This window comes from Mobula birostris, chromosome 13 (genome assembly GCF_030028105.1).
Source record: "Mobula birostris isolate sMobBir1 chromosome 13, sMobBir1.hap1, whole genome shotgun sequence".
NCBI classification, from domain to species: domain Eukaryota; kingdom Metazoa; phylum Chordata; class Chondrichthyes; order Myliobatiformes; family Myliobatidae; genus Mobula; species Mobula birostris.
Genome location: NC_092382.1, coordinates 103,049,062 through 103,071,778, shown reverse-complemented (window position 1 = coordinate 103,071,778; position 22,717 = coordinate 103,049,062). Strand labels below are relative to the sequence as shown.

Genomic DNA, 22,717 nt, shown 5'->3' with positions numbered 1-22,717 from the left:
TGGATGTCTGAGTCCTGAGGCTCCTAGACACCCATCCTGATGGTTGAGTGGTAATAATTTTCCAGAACCTGGTAGTGTGGGCTCTGAGGCTCCTGTACCTTCTTCCTGATTTTCAGTGGGTAATAACTGTCCCTGAACTTGGTGGTGTAGGTCCTGAGGCTCCTGTACCTTCTTCCTGATTTTTGTTGCGTAATAACTGTTCCTGAACCCGGTGGGTGAGTCCTGAGGCTGCTAGACAGCCTTTCTGTATGGTTGAGGGTTAATAACTGTCCCTGAACCCGGTGATGTGAGTCCTGAGGCTCCTGTACCTCCCTTCAGATCGTTGAGGGGTAGTATATCTTCTTGAAACTGGTTGTGAGACTCCTGAGGCTCCTGGACCTTCTTCCTGATGGTTGAGGGGCAACAACTGTTCCATAACATTGAGTGTAAATCATGAGGCCAATTATCTATAGTGAGCAAGTCTGCGAAAAATGGATAGTTGCAGGGTAAATTTGCCTTCCCTGAATATACTCGTAACTATTTATATCGGATACGACATGAAGGGTCCCTGTGGGAACACAGTTTCACTGTCAGGAAAACCCAATATCGTCACTCACTGTTCTTTGTTCCCCATTTACAGAACAGACGTGTTGCCAGGGATGGGTCAACAGGAGAGGTGTTTGTTATTTCTTATCACGGTGGCAAAATCTCACGCTGGAGCGAAGAAAAAATGTTCGAAGGGTGGCTCAAAGCTGCTGGAAATTAGCTCAATCGAGGAAGAGGTATGTGACAGAGCACGTGAGAATGGCCACAAACTGCCCGGGGCCTGACAGAGTGAAGCTCCCTCCAAAACGTCCCTTCACACGCTCCTGGGGCCAGACACTAATGCAGCTCCTTCCACACCGTCCTATCACACGCTTCAGGGATCACTCAGAGTGAAGCTCCCGCCACACCGTCCCATTGCATACACCCGGGGTCGGACACAGAGTAAAGCTCCCTCTACACCGTCCCATCATACACTCCCAGGGTCAAACAGAGAGGGAAGCTCCCTCCACACTGTCCCATCGCACAATCACGGGATCAGTCACAGAGTTAAGCCCCCTCTACACCGACCCATTACACACTTCTGGGATCAGACACAGAGTGAAGCTCCCACTATTCCGTCCCAGCAGAGACTGCCGAGGTCAGACACAGAGTATATCTCCCCACACACTCACCCATCACGCACTGCCAGGGACAGACACAGAGTGAAACTTTTTTTTTTCCGCACAGTCCGATTGCACAATCACAGGATCAGAAACAGAGTGAAGCTACCCCACACCAACGCATCACACACTCCAGGGGTCAGACAAATTGTGAAGCTCCCTTCACACCGTCCCACCACAACATCCCGGGAAAAAAAAAAGACACAGAGTGGAAATCCCTCCACACTGTCCTATCGCACACCCCCGTGGTCAGACACAGAGTGAAGCTCCCTGAACACCGCCCCATCACACATTCCCGTGGTAATACAGACTGAAGCTCCCTCCACACCGTCACATCACATACTCCCAGTGTCATAAAGAGTGAAATTCCGCCCACACCATCGCATCACACACTCGCGGGGTCAGACACAGAGTGAATCTCCCTCCACACCATCCCATCACACACTCCCGGTGTTATAAAGAGTGAATCTCCGCCCACACCGTCCCATCACACATCCTGGGATCAGACACAGAACGAAGCTACTGCACGTCATCCCATCAAACACTGCCGGATCAGACAGTGAGTCAGTTCCCTCTACACCGTCCCGTAACACACTCCCGGGGACGGACAAGTAGTCAAGCTCCCTCCCCACCGTCCCATCACACCATCCCGGGAAAAAGACACAGAGTAGAAATCCCTCCACACTGTCCCATCGCAATATTACTGGATCAGACACAGAGTGAATCCCCCTCCACACCGTCCCATCACACGCTCCCGGGGTGAAACGCAGAGTGAAGCTCCCTCTACACCGTCTCATCACACACTCCCGGGGTCAGACACAACGTGACGCTCTCTCCACACCGTCCCATCACACCCTCCCAGTGTCATACAGAGTGAAGCTTCCTCCACACCGTCCCATCACACTCTCCCGGTGTCATACAGAGTGAAGCTTCCTCCACACCGTCCCATCACACCCTCCCGGTGTCATACAGAGTGAAGCTTCCTCCACACCGTCTCATCACACATACCTGGATCAGACTCAGATTGAAGCTGTTACACATCGCCCCATCACATACTGCCGGTGTCAGAAGTGAGTGAAGCTCCCTCCTCACCGTCCCATTACACACTCACCGGGCCATACGGAGTGAAGCTCCCTCCCCACCGTCCCATTACACACTCACCGGGTCATACGGAGTGAAGCTCCCTCCACGCCGTCTCATGACACATCGCCGGACTCAGCCGCACAGTGAAGCTCCCTGCACACCATCACATCACCTTCTCAATTCGAGTCTCGGGCACCGCTATTTTTTGATTGACGGTGTCAAGCTGTGACTTGATATCATTGAGTTGCTCGTTTATATCTCTTTGTATTCCCCGTATCTCTTCCAGAGGTTTTATCATGTTCGCCGCTTCACCTGAACGAGGCCCATCGTCAGCCTGGCGAGCACGCGTTCGAGTAGTAGAGACACGTGTTGTACCTCTCCTGTCCATAGGCTCCGCACTGATTCCTTTTTTATCTCCATTCTTTTTCGCCATTCTTGCCCCCCTTATCAATTCAGATATTTTAGGAAGATCTTATATTTGATGAATGAACGCGGCAATATATGCGTTTTTTTTTCCGGAGTAGCTGTTCATTCAAGCTGCCATTTTGGACAATGACGTCACTGGAAGATCCCCACTGTTGTCTTTAATTGATCGAACCCATCTTGAGTCTGAATATGTGTTTCTCTGTCTGTAACTGTCCTCGTAAAAAAGTAAACACGCTGCAGAGAAAACATAACACGAGCTGGTCACCAGAGCTACGAGGCAATTCTGCAGACAGTAGAAATTAACACAGAGCCAAACAGTCAGTCTCGGTTCCCTCTTTCTCCTTAAAGTGACAGTCCACAGACAATATGAACCCCAGGGGTAGATAGCACACCACAATCTGAAACGCCCGCCCCCACCAACACGGTGCCACTGACACGCCCCCTGACCGTCACTCTCAGTGCTACAGACTCGTCAGTCTATTATCATCTGTGAATGAAACATTGCGAGCAACGTCAGGAGGTGAACAGGACCCAGCGCCTATATCGTCAACAGATTCATGAGGTGAACTCAACCCTGGAATCCAGGACTTCCGAGAACTCCCTTCTGAATCTCCCCCAGTAACAGTTCCTGAGCATGGTGGTGTGAGTCCTGGGGCTCCTGACCTCATTCCTGATGGTTGAGGGGTAAAAGCTGTTCCTGAACTTAGTGTGTAAATCATGAGGCCAGTTGTCTATAGTGAGCGATTCTGCGAAAACTGGATGGCTACAGGGTAATCTCCCTTTCGTGAGTGTACTCGCGACTATTTATATCAGAAACAACATGAAGACTCCCTGTGGGTTCAAAGTTTCTCGGTCAGCAAAACCCAATATCGTCACTCACTGTTCTCTGTTCCTCATTTACAGAACAGATGTGTTTCCAGGGGTGGGTCAACAGGAGAGGCGCTTGTTATTTCATATCGACGGTGGCAAAATCTCACGCTGGAGCGAAGCAAAGATATTCGAAGTGTGGTTGAAAGCTGCTGGAAATGAACTCAATCGAGGAAAAGGTATGTGCCATACCACGTGAGGATGTCCGCAAACTGCCCGGGGCCTGACAGAGCGATCCTCCCTCCACACCGTCCCATCACACACTCCCGGGGTGAGGCAGAAAGTGACACTCGTTCCACACCGTCCCATCATAAACTTCATGGTTCATATAGAGTCACGTTCCCTCCATATCGTCCCATCGCACACCCACGAGGCGTGACAGAGAAACTCCCTCCACACTTTCCCATCACACACTTGCGCTGTCAGATAAATAGTAACGCTCCCTCCACAGCGTCCCATCACACACTCCCGGGATCAGACAAATAGTAAAGCTCCCTCCATATCGTCCCATCGCACACCCACGAGGCGTGACAGAGAAACTCCCTCCACAATTTCCCATCACACACCTGCGCTGTCAAATAAATAGTAACGCTCCCTCCACACGGTCCCATCACACACTCCCGGGATCAGACAAATAGTAAAGCTCCCTCCACAGCGTCCCATCACACACTCCCAGGGTCAGGCACAGAGTGAATCTCCCTCCACACCGTCCCATTACACACTCAACGGGTCATGCAGAGTGAAGCTTCCACACTCCATCCCATGACACAACCCTGGGCTCGGGCGCAGAGTGAATCACCCTCTACACCGTCGCACTACAAGCTCCCGGGATCATACACAGAGTGATGCTCGCTACAGACCGCCTCATCGTACACTCCCGGGAGAGACATAGATTGAAACTCCCTCCACACCGTCCCATCACACACTCCCGGCGTCAGACACAGAGTGAATCTCCCTCCACACCGTCCCATCACACACCACCGGGTTCAGACACAGAGTGAAGCTCCCTCCACTCCGTCCCATCACACACTGCTGGAGTCAGACACAGAGTGAATCTCCCTCCACACCGTCCCATCACACACTCCCGGGGTCAGACACAGAGTGAATCTCCCTCCACACTACCCCATCACACACCACCGGGTAGAAGCAGTGTGAAGTTCCCTCCGCCCTATTGCATTATACACTTCCAGGGTCCAACGATAACGTTCCATGCAGAGTGGTAACGAAAGAAAATGTATTTACCAGGATTTTGTTTCCAAAACTTAGATGGAAGCTGACGTTACTGGATTGGAAAATGCCTATGCATGTGAGGTTCTCAGTGACTGACGGCTGTGTGGAGAGGGGGGCAGTGGGTTCAGTTTGGAGTCTTACAGGGTGCTGTGGTGAGGGCATGGGCAGTGCGAGTAGTTTGGGGACTGACTTGGGGCTCGACCGGGAGAGTGGGCAAGGTGTTTAGTATGGGGACTGACACAGGGTTCTGGGGAGAGAGCGGGAGGATGTCATTTCTTTTGGGACTGAGATGAGGCTGCGGAGAGATAGTGCAGCAGTGCGATTATTCTTCTGACTGATACAGGGTGTGAGGTGGAGAGTGGGACAGTGGGACTAGTATGGTGACCTACACTACGCTGCGGGAAAAGAATGGGAGACTGCGCTTAGTGTGGTGTCCGTCAGAGGCATGAGAGAGGAGCCTGCCCAGGCGGATTGGAGGAGGATACTGGCGGGGATGACGGCAGAGCAGAGATGGCTGAATGTCGGGAATATTTCATAAGGCGCAGGATAGATATGTCCCACAGAAGCAGTTGTTCTCAGACGGCTGGTGTAGGCAACCGTGGCTGACAAAGGAAATTAAGGACTGCATAAAAGCCAAGGAAAAGGCATAGAAGGTAGCATAAGTAAGTGGGAAGGTGGATGATTGCTGCACTTTTAAAATCCAACAAAAGGCAACTAAAAAACAATAAGAAGGAAAAAGGTGGAATATGAGGGCAAACAAGCCAATAACATAAAGCAGGATACTAACACTTAAAACAAAATGTATGAAGAGTAATGGGGAGTTCCGAGTTAATATTGAACCTCTGGAAAATGAGAGTGGTGAGGTAGTAATGGGCGACAAAGAAATGACAGATGAACTTAATGGGTACTTTCCATCAGTCTTCACTATGGAAGACACTAGCAGTGTGCCAGTGGTCCGTGAGTGTCAGGGAGTAGGAATAAGTGTCATTGCGACTACAATGGAAAAAGTGCCTGGCAAACTCAAAGGTCTTCAGGTGGATAAGTCACCTGGGCCAGGTGGACTACATCCCAGAGTCCTGACAGAGGTTGCTGAAGAGATAACGGATTCATTGGTCATGATCTTTCAAAACTCACTTGATTCTGGCATGGTCCCGGAGGACTGGAAGATTGCAAATGTCACTGTATACTTTAAGAAATGAGGATGACCAAAGCGAGGAAATTATTTGCCAGTTAGCCTGAAGTCAGTGTTTGGGGAAGTGCTGGAGTCCATTAATAAATTTGAGGTTGCGAGTAACTTAGTGACTAATGATCAAATAAGTCAAAGTCAGCTTGGTTCCTGTCAAGGGAAATCTTGCCTGACACATCTGTTAGAGTTCTTTGAGGAGGTAACCAGCAGATTGGACAAAGCACAGGCAGCTGATATCATTGACTGGCATTCCAAAAGGCATTTGATAAAGCGCCATGCCTGAGGCTGCTTAAGCAGCATAAAATCCTATGGCGTTACAGCAATGACTGTGACATGTCTAGAGGAATGTCTGGCAGGCAGGAGGCAGCCAATGGGAATGTAAGGGGCTTTCTCTAGTTGGCTGCCAGTGACCAGTGGTGTTCGTCACGGAGTCAGTATTGGGACTGCAACTTATCACATTCCTTGTCAATGATTTTGTGGTACAGATGGCTTTGCGGTTAGTGTGGTGTCCGACACGGAGCTGTAGCGAGACAGCGGGGAGTGGGATTAGTTTGGGAACAGACACGGGGTTCAGGTGAGGGAGTGGGGCAGTGCATTACTCTGGGGACTGAGAGGCAGCTCGGTGGGTTGAAAGAGGGACAGCGGGATAGCCTATAGACGAGAAGTAGCTGTGGGGGAGAGAGGGGAGTGTGGGATTGGTTTGGGACTGATGCAGGGTTGAAGGGGACTGCCCTGCGACTGTGAGGAGAAAATGCGGTACCCGGATTGGAACTGTTAACACCCTCGACGGTTAATCTCGCCGATCAGTGATTTACCGAGGGCAAATGAAACCTCTGTTTCCTACCTGTTCCATTTCACAGTGGGACAGCAGAAAACAATTTGCTGTACAATCCACTAGAACCAGTCTTCAAGCGCTGTGCCTCCTACCCCGGCCGTTCCGGCTGCTCTAGGGAGAATTATTTCATCTGCAAGACGTCTGCAATTTCCTGCCTGGTTTAGAAAGATCTGCTAACATGCTACCTGGCACGTCTTTGGAATGTGGGAGAAAAACCGGATCAGCCGGAGGAAACCCACGCTGTCACGTGATAACTCCTTACAGGCAGCGGCAGGAATTGAACCTGGGTTACCAGAACTGTAAATCGTCATGCTAACCACTACGCCACCTTGCCGCCACCCCCTTCCACCTTTGTGTTTTTTTTTTTTATGACCTGCAAGAGAACTGGAAGGGTCGGGTAGTGAGTTTGAAGATGGCATCAAAAACTGCTGGCATTGGGCAAAGTATGTTGGGTTGTCGTGGGACATTGACGGGATGCAGAGCTGGGCAGGGACGTGGCAGATGCCGTTCAATACCGTGAAGTGTAAAGGGGGTTCACTTTGAATGGTCGAACTGGAAGGCGGAGTTCACGGTTAAGGGCAGGGCTCTCAGCAGTGAGGGGGAACAGAGGGATCGGTAGATCCACGTCCATAGGGGGTGAGAGACGTTGGAGAGAAGGAATGAGGGGAGCATAGAGGCATGAAAGTGGACTAGAGGCAGGGAGAGGGGACAGAGAGGGAGGAGATGGCAGAGGGGAGAGGGAGGGGCAGAGGAAGGGAGAAGAGAACCAGAAAATGGGGATGGGGCACGGAGGAGCCATGGAGTAAAAGGCGGAGTGAGGAGGCAGAGGGAGTGTAGAGAGGGGGAGAGAGGGGGATGGAGGTGAAGCACTCCCGGCGTCAGAAGCTGAGTAAGTCTCCCTCCACACCATGCTAGAATCTTTCCAGTAATAACATTGGCCCTTAGCTTGTTAAGCAGCCTCATGTGTGGCACCATGTCAAAGGCCTTCTGGAAATCAAAGTACATGAGAGCAACCGACTCTCCTTTGTCTATTCTGCTTGCTATTTCTTCAAATAATTCCAGCTGATTTGTCAGGCAAGATTTTCCCTTGAGGAAACCATGCTGACTGTGCCTATTTTATCATGTGCTTCAAAGTCACCCGAAACCTCACCCATAACCATTGATTACAACATCTTCCCAACCACTGAGGCCAGGCCAACAGGCCTACCATTTCCCTTCTTCTGCTCAAACTCCCTTCTTGAAGAGTAGAGTGACATTTGCAATTTTCCCGTCTTCCGGAATCGTCCCAGAATCATCCTGAGAAAAAGGTGACATCGGGTCAGAGAATGTCGAATCTTTGTGGGTGGAGTTAAGGAACTGCAAGGGTAAAAAAAAAAGGGAAATCACATATAGGCCTCCAAATTGCAGCGAATGTGTGGGGTTGAAACTGCAAAGGGAGCTGAGAAGGGAATGTAATAAGAGCAATGACCCAATTGTAATGGGGAGGGGACTTCAATCTGCAAGCGTTTGGTAAAATCAGGTTGTGCCAAATCGCAGGAGATGGAATTTGTTGAATGCCCATGAGAAGGCTTTTTAGAGCAACTGGTGCTTAAGCCTGCTCGGGAAAGGCTATCGTAGATCGAGTGTTGAGTAATGACGCATATCTCATTAGGGAGCTTAATGCAAAGGAACCCTTAGGCGACAGTGATCAGATTATGATTGAGTTCCTTCTGCAACTTGAGAGGCAGAAGCGTAAGTCAGTATCGCAATGCAACAAAGGGGCTTACAGAGGCCTGAGAGAGGATCTTGACCAGACGGATTGGAGGAGGATACTGGAGTGGTTGACGGCAGAGCAGAACGGCTGAGATTTCGGGGAATAGTTCATAAGGTGCAGGACAGTTATTTCCCACCGAGGACGTTGTTCTCAAACGGCTAGGAGAGCAACCGTGGTTGACAAAGGAAATTAAGGACTGCATGAAAGTCAATATAAGGACATAGAAAAGAGCAAAAATGAGTGGAAAGTTGGATGATTGTGACCCTTTTAAAATCCAACAAAAGGTTAAAAAAAAGCTATAAGAAGGGAAAAGATGAAATGTGAGGGCAAACAAGCCAATAACATAAAGCAGGATAGTAACAGTTCTTTTTAAAGTTATTGAAAGAGTAATGAGCAATTGCGAGTTGATATTGAACCATGGGAAAATGAGAGTCGTGATGTTGTATTTGGTGACAAAGAAATGACAACTGAACTTAATGAGTACTTTCCATAAGTCTTCACTGTGGAAGACATTAGCAGCGTGCCAGTGGTCCGTCAGTGTCAGGGAGCAGGAGTAAGTGTCATTGCGATTACAAAGGAACGAGTGCCTGGCAAACTCAAAGGCCTTCAGATGGATAAGTCACCTGGGCCAGACGGACTACATCCCAGGGTCCTGAGAGTGGTTGCTGAAGAGATAACCGATGCATTGTTCGTGATCTTTCAAAAAAAACACTTGATTCTGGCATGGCCTCGGAGGACTGGAAGATTGGAATTGTCACGGCACACTTTAAGAAGTGAGGAAGGCCAAATAAAGGGAATTATAAGCCAGTTAGCCCAACCTCAATGGTTGGGGAAGTATTGGAGTCCATTAATAAAGTTGAGGTTGGGAGGCATTTGGTGGCTAATGATAAAATAAGTCGAAGTCAGCTTGGTTTCTATCAAGGGAAATCTTGCCTGACGAATCTGTTAGAGTTCTGTGAGGAAGTAACCAGCAGAGTGGACAAAGCCCAGGCAATGGATGTCATTTATCCGACTTCCAGAATGCATTTGATAAAGTACCATGCCTGAGGCTGCTTAACAAGATAAAATCTTGCAGCTTTACAGGAAAGACAAAGGCATTTCCGGAGGAACGGCTGACAGGCAGAAGGCAGCGAGTGAGAATTAAAAGGGCCTTCTCTAATTGGCTGCCAGTGACTGGTGGTGTTCGTCAGGGAGTCAGATTCAGATAGATCGATAGATAGATCGGGATGTAACTATTTCCAGCGTTGGAAACCCAAATAAAACTCTCTATACCAGCATGTCAGAGAGGGTGCAGCTTCGACGTGTTATCGTGAAAAAAAAAATGCAAAAATAACGTAAGTTAAAAGTAAGAAGGAAAAAGTAAGAATTCAATCGGAACGGCTGTAACAGGCTGAATGCACGACCGGCGCATGCGCACATGTGGGACCGCTACTTATCAGATTGCTTGCCAATGATTTATTGGATTAGATGGCTTTGCGGCAATGTTTGCGGATGAAACGAAAGTAGGCGTAGGGGTCAATTCCATGATCAAAATCATACAACAAAGTTCCTATCTAATAGTCCCTTAAAAGACCCCATTGGATCCGTCTCGACCACCATCGCTGGAAGTGCGTTCTCTCTCTGCAGCAACCCACCACTCTCTGTATGAAAAAAAAATAATACCTCCGACAACCATCTTCCAAGCACCTTAAAACTGTGACCCTACACCGCGAGAAAACTATACTTTTCATTGACAAAGAAAGCGAAACAAGGGGACGGTGGGGAGGGAGATTCACTCTGTGTCTGACCCCGGGAGTGTGTGATGGAACGGTGTGGAGGGAGATGCACCCTGTGTCTGACCCCCGGAGTATGTGATGGGACGGTGTGGAGGGAGATTCACTCTGTGTCTGACCCCGGGAGTGTGTGATGGGACGGTGCGGAGGGAGATTCACTCTGTGTCTGACCACGGGAGAGTGTGATGGGACGGTGTGGAGGGAGATTCACTCTGTGTCTGACCCCGGGAGTGTGTGATGGGACGGTGTGGAGGGAGATGCACCCTGTGTCTGACCCCGGGAGTGTGTGATGGGACGGTGTGGAGGGAGATTCACTCTGTGTCTGACCCCGGGAGTGTGTGATGGGACGGTGTGGAGGGAGATTCACTCTGTGTCTGACCCCGGGAGTGTGTGATGGGACAGTGCGGAGGGAGATTCACTCTGTGTCTGATGCAGGCAAGGTGTGTTCCTGCGTTATGGAGAGCGGGAAGTGAGGGATTGTGTAAAAGGAGAAGAGACGAAACGACCGAAAGAGCGTGGATGGCGGTTATTGGGAGATTTGAGACAGGAGGGAGCAGCAGAGAGATTGCCGGCTGTCCTGGGCCAGATGGTGTCCAATCTCTCCCCTACCCACCATCGCCGGAAAGGCGGAAGGGACGGGACCGAAAATGTGGGAATCTTCCTCGTTAGGGTGAAATGGGTGGGCGGGTCGGGATATCTCTCGGTAACTGCGACGGGTGGGATGTGGGTGGGGGTGTTAGAGAGGAGAATCGGTGTGGGGCAGGTGGGTGAGAGAGTAGGATCAGGTAATGGGGAAGGTGGGAGAGAATAGAGTGGAGAGAAGGGAGAGACGGGATAAGGCGGAGGGAAGGGGAGGAAGGTGGGAGAGAATGGGAGACAGAGAGAGATGGGGAGATGGAGAGAGTGATGGCGGAGAGAGGAAGAGCTGAGAGAGAAAGTGTGTTAGTGTGTGTTTGTGTGTGTGTGTGTGTGTGTGTGTGTGTGTGTGTGTGTGTGTGAGAGAGAGAGAGAGAGAGAGAGAGAGAATGCCACTGATTAAGGAAGGAAAGAAAGAGTGCGCTGAACGAGTTTCGAAGTGTGCTGCTCACCTCACACCGAGTGAACGAGTTTCGAAGTGTGCTGCTCATTCACCTCGGTTGATGATGGGGCTTTGTCCCAGAGACGTGGTTTCTAGCCCCGGCGATGGTCAGGAGCTGTGGGAGCGTCCAACGCGCAAATTAGGGCCCAACCACGGGGTGCAAATCTCCAGGACGAGAGCGGCTCTGTATGAACGACACTAATCTCTCCGAAAGTCCCTCCTTCCTCATTCCTGTCCTCCTTCTCGACTTCGCTCCTTCCTGTCCTTCCCCCCTCCACCTTCGATTCCTCACTCCCTCCATCGTCAACATTCCATCTCCCTCATCTCTACCCTTCTTGCACTCGTTTCCTTTCTATATCGTTCACTCTCTCCTCCCTGTCTTCCTCTCCGTTCCATCTCATTCCATCTCTGTCAACACTCTTCACCACGTTCGATCGCCCTCTCTTTTCTCCGTCTCCCTCGCAATCTCTCCAAATCTCCACCTCTCAATTTCTTCCCTTTCTCGCTCCCTACTTTCCTCATGTCTATCGCTCTCAGTTCCCTCTTTCCAAACATTCCCTGTCACCCGCTTCACTCTCCGCTAACGACCAACCTTCCCCTCTCTCTCTCCACCTCCCCCGTCTTTCTCCCCACTTTCCCTACTCTTCCCCACCACTCTGAACGCTTTCACCAAAGTCCTCATCCTCTCTCCTCCCCATACTTCCTCCGCCTGTTCTCAGTTCCTCTCTTTAACAGCTGCTCATCTGTTGTTTGTTGCTGTTCGGTCGGACACGCTTGTCAGCACAGGGTTCCTCTGCCAACGGTTGCTTCCCCTTTCTGAGCTCAGAAACGCAGAGGACCCTCGACAGGATGGACGACAGCGAGACTTACATAAATGTGAAGTTCACAAAAACGGACGCACGGTCCCCTTCCCCAGGTGAGGAGGGGGGGCAGAGAGACCTGTGGAGGGAGATTCACCCTGTGTCTGGCCCCGGGAGTGTGTGATGGGACAGTGTAGAGAGAGTTTCACTCTGTGACTGTCCCAGAGAGTGCGGGATGGGACGGAGGGAGGGAACTTCACTCTGTGTCTGACCCCGAGAGTGCGGGATAGGACGGAGGGAGGGAGATTCACTCTGTGTCTGACCCCAGGAGTGTGTGATGGGACGGTGTGGAGGGGGCTTCACTCTGTGTCTGACACCGGGAGTGTCTGAATGGACGGTGTGGAGCGAGCCTCTCTCTGTGCCTGAACCCGGGAGTGTGTGATGGGACGTTTGGAGGGAGATTCACTTTGTCTCTGACCCCGGCAGTGTGTAATGGAACGGTGTGGAGGGAGCTTCACTCTGTGTCTGACCCCGGGAGCGTGTGATGGGACGGTGTGGAGGGAGCCTCACCCTGTTTCTGACTCTCCCTGTTCTGTCCCCAGCTGAACCTGATGAATCGTACGCGGAACTTAATGTCAAGACCCTCTCAGCGCTCAGGGTCCAGACAGATGAAGGTCAGTTTCATCCTTTTTGGTTTGACTGTGTTTAGCTGATGCATCTAATCCTACCGAGATATTCAGGGCAAACGCACAGTTGTCCCTTGTGATACCCTGTCTGAGCATCGGAAAGAGTGAACGCGCGGGAGGGACGATGGGGGTTTGGGGATCTTTGTGTGAGGGGCTGTATAGTGGGAGCGCCATGGGATAGTTTGAGGCGAAGGGTCTGTGAGGAGGGATAGAATTGGATGTGCCCTGTGGAGGAAGAGGCAATGAGCAGCAAGCGCTCTTGGCGGAGGTGGGCAGGGGGGCGGGTGAGGGTGCGGGGGGGGGGTGTTGTTGGTGAGGAGGCGGAGATGAGTGCGCGCCGTGTAGGTGAGGAGGGACACAGTGGGAGAGACGGTGAGGGGGGAGCGCGGTGTAAAACCTTAACCACTTTCTCCCTTTTCTTAACCCACCGCATTTCCCACTTTCCCTTTCTGTCCCCTCCGTCACCTCCTCCCACCCTCTCCTTCCTCCGCTCTTTCCCTCTCTCCCCTCCTCTCTCCCTGTTTTATCTGCTGTCTCCCACTGACTCATTCTCTTCACCCTCTCTCATTGTCCCCTCTCCCTCCCGTCTCTCCTCAATCAAAGTCAGTGTCTTTTGCATTCTCGATCTTCCCCTCGCGATCTTTCCGTCTCTCTCTGCTCACTCTCTCCCTCAACCCCCCGTCCACCCCTCCCGGCCTCCACAACTCTCTTTGTCCCTAAATTTGCCGCTCATCTCCCCTTGCGCCTTCTCTTCCCCTCTATCGACGCCTCCCTTCCTTTCCCCGACGCTCTCACCCTTCGCTCTTTCTTCTCTCTGTCAAAATCTCTTCCTCATCCCTCTTCCACTTTTCTCTTCCTCTCACTCACCCTTCTCAATCCCCTTCTCTTTCGCGCTCTCTCACACCTCTCTCCGTCATCTCACTGTTCCCCTACTCTCTCCCGTCTCTCTCTCCCACTCTGTCTCCGCCTCTCTCACGCCCTTCTCCCTCCCCATTCTTCCACTTGCATTTTCTTCTCATCGCCCCTATCGCTGTCTACTCCTCGCTCGTCCATCGCTCTCCTCTTCTGCGTCCCCGTGTCTCTCATCTGTCTCACCCCACCCCCATGCTGTCTAACCACCTTTTTCCTCCTCACTTGCCACATTTTCTCTTTTTTCTCCCCCTCTCTTCTTTCTCTCTCCCATTCTCTACCGTTCTGACTCTCTTCCTCACCTGCCTGTCCGACTCTCTCCCCCAGACGATCTGACCTCCACCTACTCAGAGCTGAACTTTCGGAAAGAGGAACCCCGCATCGATGAGGACGAAGATCCTCCCATTGCCTCGGGACCCGGCGGGCTGCCAACCACTGCACAAACAGGTCAGAGCTCGCAGAAATGACGTCATTTTGGAGAGATCGCGCGTCATTCTCCCAAGTGACCAGGTTTCTAATGTATCTGCCTCGACCCCTTCCACTGTCAGCTCATTCCACAGACTGAGCGCCATCTGGGCAATAAAAGGTTGTCACTCGGCTCCCCAGTTAAATCCCTGTCTGTGATCTACATAAATTATCTGGACGAAATTGTAAATGGGTGGTTCAGAAACATAGAAACATAGAAAACATACTTCACAATACAGGCCCTTCGGCCCACAAAGCTGTGTCGAACTTGTCCTTAACTTACAACTACCTGGGCTTTACCCATAGCCCTCTATTTTTCTAAGCTTCATGTAGCGATCCTGGAGTCTCTTTAAAGACCCTATCGGTACCGCCTCCGCCATCGCCACGGCCGGCACCACGCAGTCACCACTCTCTGCGTAAAAAACGTACCCCGACTTCTCCTCTGTACCTACTTCCAAGTATTTTAAAACTATGCACTTTCGTGCTAGCCATTTTAGCCCTGGGAAAAAGCCTCTGACGATCCGCACGATCAATGCCTCTCATTACCTTATACACCTCTATCAGGTCACCTCTCATCCTCCGTCGCTCCAAGGAGAAAAGGCCAATTTCTCTCAACCTTTTCTCATAAGGCATGCTCCCTAATCCAGGCAACATCCTTGCAAATCTCATCTGTACCTTTTCTATTGTTTCCACGTCCTCCCTATAGTGAGGTGACCCGAAGTGATCACAGAACTCCACGTGGGGTCTGACCAGGGCCTATATAGCTGCAACATTACCTCTTGGCTCCAAAATGCATTTAAATGATCTGGATGAATTTGTAGGTGGGTGGGTTGTTAGGTTTGCAGATGATACGGCGAGAGGTATTGCTGTGGAGAGCGGAGAAGACTGGCAAAGAATTCAGTGGGACGTAGATCAGTTACATAAATGGTTTGGAGACCGGGCAGATGGAGGTTAACCCGGACAAACCTAAAATATTGCGGCTTGGTCGGTGAAATGAAAGAAATGACGCACTGTGAAAGCCACGACCCAAAACAGTGTTTAAACATAGAAAGATGGAAAACCTACAGCAGCTTCGGGGTCCATGTTCATCGCTCCCTGAACGTGTCTGCACAGTTTAATGGGATGGTTAAGAAGACCTTTGGCATTCTTCCCTTTATTGTTCGGGGCATTGAGTACAAATGTCAGGGAGTTATGTTGCAACGATATAAATATCACCGCTAAGGCTGAATCAGGTGTATAGTATACAGTTCCGGTCACCACATTATCAGTAACATGTCAAGGCGTTTGGCAGCCGCAGGAGAGACTTAACAAGACGCTGCCTGGATTCCATGGCATGTTTTACAACGAGGGGTCGGACACCTGGGTTGCTTCCTCTGGAGCGGAAGAGACTCGGTGGAGATCTGACTGATCTCTGGAATCGGTTAGACATCTGTCAGACTCTGCCAAGTCAGGGAAGTTGGACTCTCAACGATAACGGCTGACAGTAGATGAGATTGAGAGAGGGACGGGTGATCGTGGTGGAAGGAGAGAGTGCGGACGGTGGGTGGAAGGGAAAAACAGTGGGGGAGACGGCTGAATTCACACACACGCTGAATGTTCTCTCTACAGGTGCGCATAAACAGGAGCCGAAAGAGAACATCGGAAATAGATCGCACCGTGAGTTCTACATACTCTGCCTAGTTACATGCGCCCTTATCGCGATAGTTGTCGGGCTGTCCATTAGTGGTAAGTCGAACGGGCCCCGGGTGAAGTCAGACCGGAAAGTAACAGGGTGGAATGTAAAAGCTTACTGTGACACCGACAATGCCCTCACCGTGACACCGAAATGCCCTTCACAGTTACGCCGACACGCCCCTCAGTGTGACACCGACACACTCTCACCGTGACAGCGACACGGCCCTCACTTTGACAGCGACATGTTCCTCACCGTGACAACAACACTTTCCTCACAGTGACAGTGACACGGCCCTCACGGTGACAGCGACACGCCCCTTACCATGACACAGAAGTTACCCTCAACGTAGCATAGAGAGGAACCTTACCAATATTATGACAGAAGACCATTACAATAGTACACTCACGATAACCCCGACATACCTCTCACTGTGACACCGACACTCCCAAGACCGTGACACTGTCCAGAGCACACCATTACACCAACACACCGCTATCCATGACAGCAACATTTTCCACACCATTACACCAAAACTGTGACACTTACACACCCCACACCGTAACACTGACACTCCCTTCACATGGACACCGTCACGCAGTCACCGTGGCACCGACACGCCCCTGATTGTGAGACCAACATTCAACACATTGTGTCACAGAGAGGTCCATCGCTGTGACACAAACAGGCCTTTCCCTGTGGCACCCAGTCACAGACAGGTCCCTCATTGTGACACCAACTGGCCCCTCATTTTGACACCCACACACCCCTCACTGTGACAGAGACACACCCTTCACTATGACACCAACACACACCTCAGTGTGACCCCGACACTCCCAACACCGTGACACTGACAGTTCCGCAGATCTTGTGACAGACAGGCTTCTCATTGTGACACAGACACTCCCGTCATCTGACACCGACAGACAATTCACTGTGACACCGACACACCTCACACCGTGTCACTGACACACCCCTTACTATCACTCTTAGTATCACAGACTCGTCAGTCTCTGATCACCTCCGACCGAAACTACCGGAGACTTTGGGAACAACATCAGGAGATGAACAGGACCCAACGCCAATATCAACAGCAAGTCCATGAGCTGAACTCAACCCTTAAATCCAGGACATCTGAGAACTCCCGCCTGGAACTCTCCCAGAGAAACTGTCTAAAGAATCTTTCCGTCCTCAACAACAACCTATCCAAACTCGAAAACAACATTACCGTCCTCAATTCCGAACTCACCGAGCTGAATCAAACAGACATCGAACTCCGTCATGAATGCAATCAGCTCGAAACGAAGTACAGGACCATCACCGAAACCAAAGCTCAGATTTGCCAATATCTCAGCAGGAGAAGAGGTGAGACGACATCCCCCCGTCCCCCTGCTCCTCATCAACGAGGCGGTGGGGAGAGGGGGGAGGAGGGAGAGGGAGAGGGAGAGGGGGGAGGTGGAGAGCTTCACTCCATCTCTTGCCCTGGGAGTGTGCGATGGGACATTGTGGAGTGAGTTGTATTCTGTGTCTGATCCTGGGACGGTGTGATTGGATGGTGTGGAGGGAGCTTCACTCTATATCCGACCGTGGAAAGTGAGATGGAACGGTAAGGAGGCAGCGAACCTGCTGTCTTACTCCGGGAGTGTGTGATGGGACGGTGTGGAAACAGTGACACCTACAGTCTGACCCCGGGAGTGTGTGATGGGGCACGACGTGTATAACTTTAATCTGCGTCTAACCCCGACTGTGGGAAGAGATCATGCATAAGGAGCTTCACTCTGCGTTTGACATGAGAACTCTGTGATAGCTCGGGCGACACGGGCTTTACTCTCTCTCTGACTTCTGGGATGAGTGACGTGACTGTGCGGAGAGAGCTTCGCTCTGCGTCTGATCCCAGAAATGTGTGATGGGGCGATGCGGAGAAAGATCTACAATGACCCCAGGAGTGTGTGATGGGACGGTATGGAGGAAGAGTCACTCTGTGTTTGACCCCGGATGTTTGTGATAGGACTGTGTGCAAGGAGGTTCACTCTGCGTCTGACGCCGGGAGTGTGTGACGGGACGGTGCGGAAGGAGATTCACTCTGTGTCTGATCCCCGGATTGTGTGATGGGACAGTGTGGAGGGAGATTCACTCTGTGTCTGACTACGGGAGTAGGTGATAGGACGTTGTAGTGGGAGCTTCACTCAGTGTTTGAACCCGTGACTTTGATGGGACTGTGTGGAGGGAGATTCACTCAGTGTCTGACAGCCGGATTGTGTGATGGGACCGTGTGGAGTGATGATAGCTGTGTGTCTGACCCCGGGAGTGTGTGATGGGACGTTGTGGAGGGAGATTCACTCTGTGTTTGACCCCGGGAGTTTGTGATGGGTCTGTCTGGAGGGAGATTGACTCTGTGTCTCACCCCATGAGTGTGTGATGGGACGGTGTGGAGGGAGTTTCACTCTGTGTCTGACCCCGGGAGTATGTGATGGGACGGTGTGGAGGGAGTTTCACTCTGTGTCTGACCCCGGGAGTGTGTGATGGGACGGTGTGGAGGGAGTTTCACTCTGTGTCTGACGCCGGCAGTGTGTGATGGGACGGTGTGGAGGGAGATTCACTCTGTGACTGTCCCCGGGAGTGTGTGATGGGACGGTGTGGAGGGAGTTTCACTCTGTGTCTGACCCCGTGAGTGTGTGATGGGACGGCGCGGAGGGAGATTCACTCTGTGTCTGACCCCGGGAGTGTGTGATGGGACGGCGCGGAGGGAGACTCACTCGGTGTCTGACTGCCAGATAGTGTGATGGGAACGTGTGGAGGGATGTTAACTCTGTGTCTGACCCCATGAGTGTGTGATGGGACGGTGTGGAGGGAGTTTCACTCTGTGTCTGACCCCGGGAGTATGTGATGGGACGGTGTGGAGGGAGTTTCACTCTGTGTCTGACCCCGGGAGTGTGTGATGGGACGGTGTGGAGGGAGTTTCACTCTGTGTCTGACCCCGGCAGTGTGTGATGGGACGGTGTGGAGGGAGATTCACTCTGTGACTGTCCCCGGGAGTGTGTGATGGGACGGTGTGGAGGGAGTTTCACTCTGTGTCTGACCCCGTGAGTGTGTGATGGGACGGCGCGGAGGGAGATTCACTCTGTGTCTGACCCCGGGAGTGTGTGATGGGACGGCGCGGACGGAGACTCACTCGGTGTCTGACTGCCGGATAGTGTGATGGGAACGTGTGGAGGGATGTTAACTCTGTGTCTGACCCCGGGAGTGTGTGATGGGACTGTATGGAGGGAGGTTCACTATTTTCAGATCCCAGTCGGTGCAACGGGATTTATGGAGGAAGATTCACGGTATCTTGTTCATGACTTGCAGAGCAAACACGTTCCCAGGACTGGTTCGAAAATGAAAACCGGTGTTATTTCATATCCACGGTTGTCAAATCTTATGATGGAGCGAGGGGATATTGTTCAGAATTTGATGCAGGGCTCCTCGAAATAAATTCAAACGAGGAAAAGGTATGTCTTACTGTGAGAAGAAATATCAATAATCATGACCTCTCGGGGTGAGACACAATGTGAAGCTCCTTCCACACACACTCCCGGGGATAGAAACAAAACAAAGCTAACTCCACACCGTCCCATTACACACTCCCGATGTCAGACAAAGAGTGATTCTCCCTCTACAACGTCCCATCACAGTCTCGGGGTCAGACACAGAGTGAAGTGCACTTCACACCGTCCAATCACACATTCTCGGGGTGAGACACAGAGTGAATCTCCCTCCGGACCGTCTCATCACACACTCCCGGGGTGAGACACAGAGTGAACATCATCTACACAGTCCCATCACATCTCCCGGGGATTGACACAGAGTGAAGCTTCCTACACACCGACCTGTCGCACACTCCTGCGGTCAGACACCGGAAAGCTCCCTTAACGCTGTTCCCTCACACACTTCCGGCGTCAGACGCAGAGTGAAGCCCACTGCTCACGGTCCCATCATCTCTCCCGGGATTAGACGCAGAGTGAAGCTCGCTTCACATCGTCACGTTACACCCACCCGTGGGCAGACACAGAGTGATGCTCACTCCACACCGTCCCATCACATATTCCTGGGGTCAGACACAGAGTAAAGTTCCCTACTCTCGGTTTCAATGATTGAGAGAGTCTCATTTCCTAACATTAATTAAATAAATTTAATTTGGCAGAATGTTGTTTCCAAGGCTCTCGCCGACCAATACCCAGCATACTGGATTGGAAAATGCGAGGATAGGTGAGAATCGGGTTGTTACTGGACTATATACTGGTGATGGATCAGTGGCAGTAGTTTGATGACGCACCGGGGATGTGGGAAGTGAGCGATAGTAGATTGGATTCTGTTACATGGCTGTGGGGGAGAGAGTGGGGCAGTGCAATCAGTTTGGAGACTGACACGGGCCTGTGGGTATAAAGTGGGTCAGTGGGATTAGTTTGTGGTCCGATGCGGGGCTGTGTGGAAAGTGAGATTAAGTGGGATTATTTTGGTGACGGTCTCAGGTGTCCTTCTGGAGCTGTTTTGACCCTGTTGAAATTTTTTAACCTTCTATGATAGGGACGTGGCTTCTCGTCTTCTGTACAAGTATTTCAGTGGAACGTCCGTCTGCGTGAACTGCAACTCGCACATATGGAGGAACTATTGCGAGCGTCAACACCGTTTCATCTGCGAGAAGAGTGCACATTCGTGCACGGATATTCCTGAAAAGATCCGGGATCTCTGTCAACAGTCCGTAGGGCCAACTTGAATCACATTACAATCCGTTTTTCTCCCCCATCTCCCTTCCTCTCTCTTATACACGTCATCCTGAAATTCCCTCTTCACCCAATCTGTCCATCCCCAAACATTCTCCTCCGCTAGTCGCATCCTATTCCCCGAACACTGTCCTACAATCCTCTTTCCCTATCAATCTCCTTCTTTCTCGCCATCTCTCCCACTCTCCTCCCCTCCCTGCACCGCTCTCCACCACTCCTTCTCTGTTATCTCTCCCTCGTCTCCACCCACTCTCACCTCACTCCTATGCACTCTGGTTCACAGATTCCCGACCCTGGGGTAAAGGACTGTGCGGATTCACTCTATCTATGCCCCTCGGGGTTTTATCCACCTCTATAATATCACCCGTGCTCTCCAAAGAATAATCTCCTCACGCCAGCCCAGTCTCCACAATGCAGCCACTCGAATCCTGGCAACATCCTCGTAAGTTTCCGTCTGCACTCTTTCCGGTTCACCTTTCCTACACCAGGGCGACCAGGACCAAACGCAGTACTCCAAGTGTGGCCTCACCAATGTCTTGTACAACCGCAATGTGACCTCCCGAATCCTATACTCAGTGACGAGCAGCGTGCCACATGTCCTGTCTGTCTGCAGCGCATATTTGTAACCGCAATCACGGTCTGATCTATTGTCTGTGACTGACACCACCTGAGAGTTGATCATTTGCACAATCAACACTGCGCAAAGATATAAATGCAATGTAAGTTTCAAAAATTAAAAAAAAATACAGCAAATAGCTGAATATCGAGGGCGCTCATGGATTCAGGAAGCGTTTAGTAATCTGATAGTGGAAGGGAAGTAACTTGTTTTAAATAAAAACACAGAAACATTGAAAAATGGTGCAGCCGTAGGCCATTCGGCCCTTCGAGCCTGCACCGCCATTCAGTATGATCATGGCTGATCATCCAACTCAGAACCCTGTACCTGCCTTCTCTCCATACCCCCTGATTCCGTTAGCCACAAGGGCCATATCTAAATCTCTCTTAAAATATACCCAATGAACTGGCCTCAACTGTTTCCTGCGGCAGGGAATTCCCCAGATACACCACTCTCTGTGTGAAGAAATTTTACCTAATCTCAGTCCTAAAAGGCTTCCCCTTTATCCTCAAACTGTGACCCCTCGTTCTGGACTACCCCAACATCGGGAACAATATTCCTGCATCTAGCCTTTCCAATCCCTTTAGGATTTTATACGTTTCAATAACATCCCCCCTCAATCTTCTAAATTCCAACGAGTATAAGCCTAGTCGATGCAGTCTTTCATTATATGAGAGTCCTGCCATCCCAGGAATAAACCTGGTGAACCTTCTTTGTACTCCCTCCATGGCAAGATATCTTTCCTCAGATTTGGGGACCAAAACTGCACACAATACTCCAGGTGTGGTCTCACCAAGGCCTTGTACAACTGCAGTAGTACCTCCCTGCTCCTGTACTCGAATCCTCTCGCTATAAATGCCAGCTTACCATTCGTCTTTTTCACCGCCTGCTGTACCTGCATGCCCACTTTCAATGACCGGTGTATAATGACACCCAGCTCTCGTTGCACCTCCCCTTTCCCTAATCGGCCACCATTCAGATAATAATCTGATTTCCTGTTTTTGCCACCAACGTGGATAACTTCACATTTATCCACATTAAATTGCATCTGGCATGAATTTGCCCACTCACCCAACCTATCCAAGTCACCCTGCATCCTCTTAGCATCCTCCTCACAGCTAAAACTGCCGCCCAGCTTCGTGTCATCCGCAAACTTGGAGATGCTGCATTTAATTCCCTCGTCTAAGTCAGTAATATATATTGTAAACAACTGGGGTCCCAGCACTGACCCTGGCGCTACCCCACTAGTCACGGCCGGCCATTCTGAAAAGGTCCTGTTTATACATAATCTTTGCTTCCTGTCTGCCAACCAATTCTCTATCCACATCAATAACATAACCGCAATACCGTGTGCTTTAAGTTTCCACACTAATCTCCTGAGTGGGTCCATGA

General features: G+C 50.9%; 1 protein-coding gene across 4 annotated transcripts; it reads left to right on the top strand.

The window, feature by feature from the left end:
- Positions 1 to 3,207: 3,207 nt before the first annotated feature.
- Positions 3,208 to 21,762, top strand: LOC140207238 (uncharacterized). 4 transcript variants are annotated; one of them, XM_072275671.1, is made up of 9 exons: positions 3,208 to 3,335; positions 3,597 to 3,739; positions 12,817 to 12,888; positions 14,137 to 14,256; positions 15,883 to 15,930; positions 16,940 to 17,311; positions 19,295 to 19,437; positions 20,130 to 20,194; positions 20,513 to 21,762. In XM_072275671.1, the coding sequence occupies exons 1-9, from the start codon at positions 3,328 to 3,330 to the stop codon at positions 20,700 to 20,702; spliced, it is 1,161 nt and encodes a 386-aa protein (XP_072131772.1). In that variant the 5' UTR covers positions 3,208 to 3,327; the 3' UTR covers positions 20,703 to 21,762. The 4 variants fall into 4 exon arrangements, with proteins under 4 accessions (XP_072131772.1, XP_072131771.1, XP_072131773.1 ...); XM_072275670.1 differs by having other exon boundaries at positions 15,883 to 15,999; XM_072275672.1 differs by lacking the exon at positions 12,817 to 12,888 and having other exon boundaries at positions 15,883 to 15,999.
- The last annotated feature ends 955 nt before the right edge of the window (positions 21,763 to 22,717 follow it).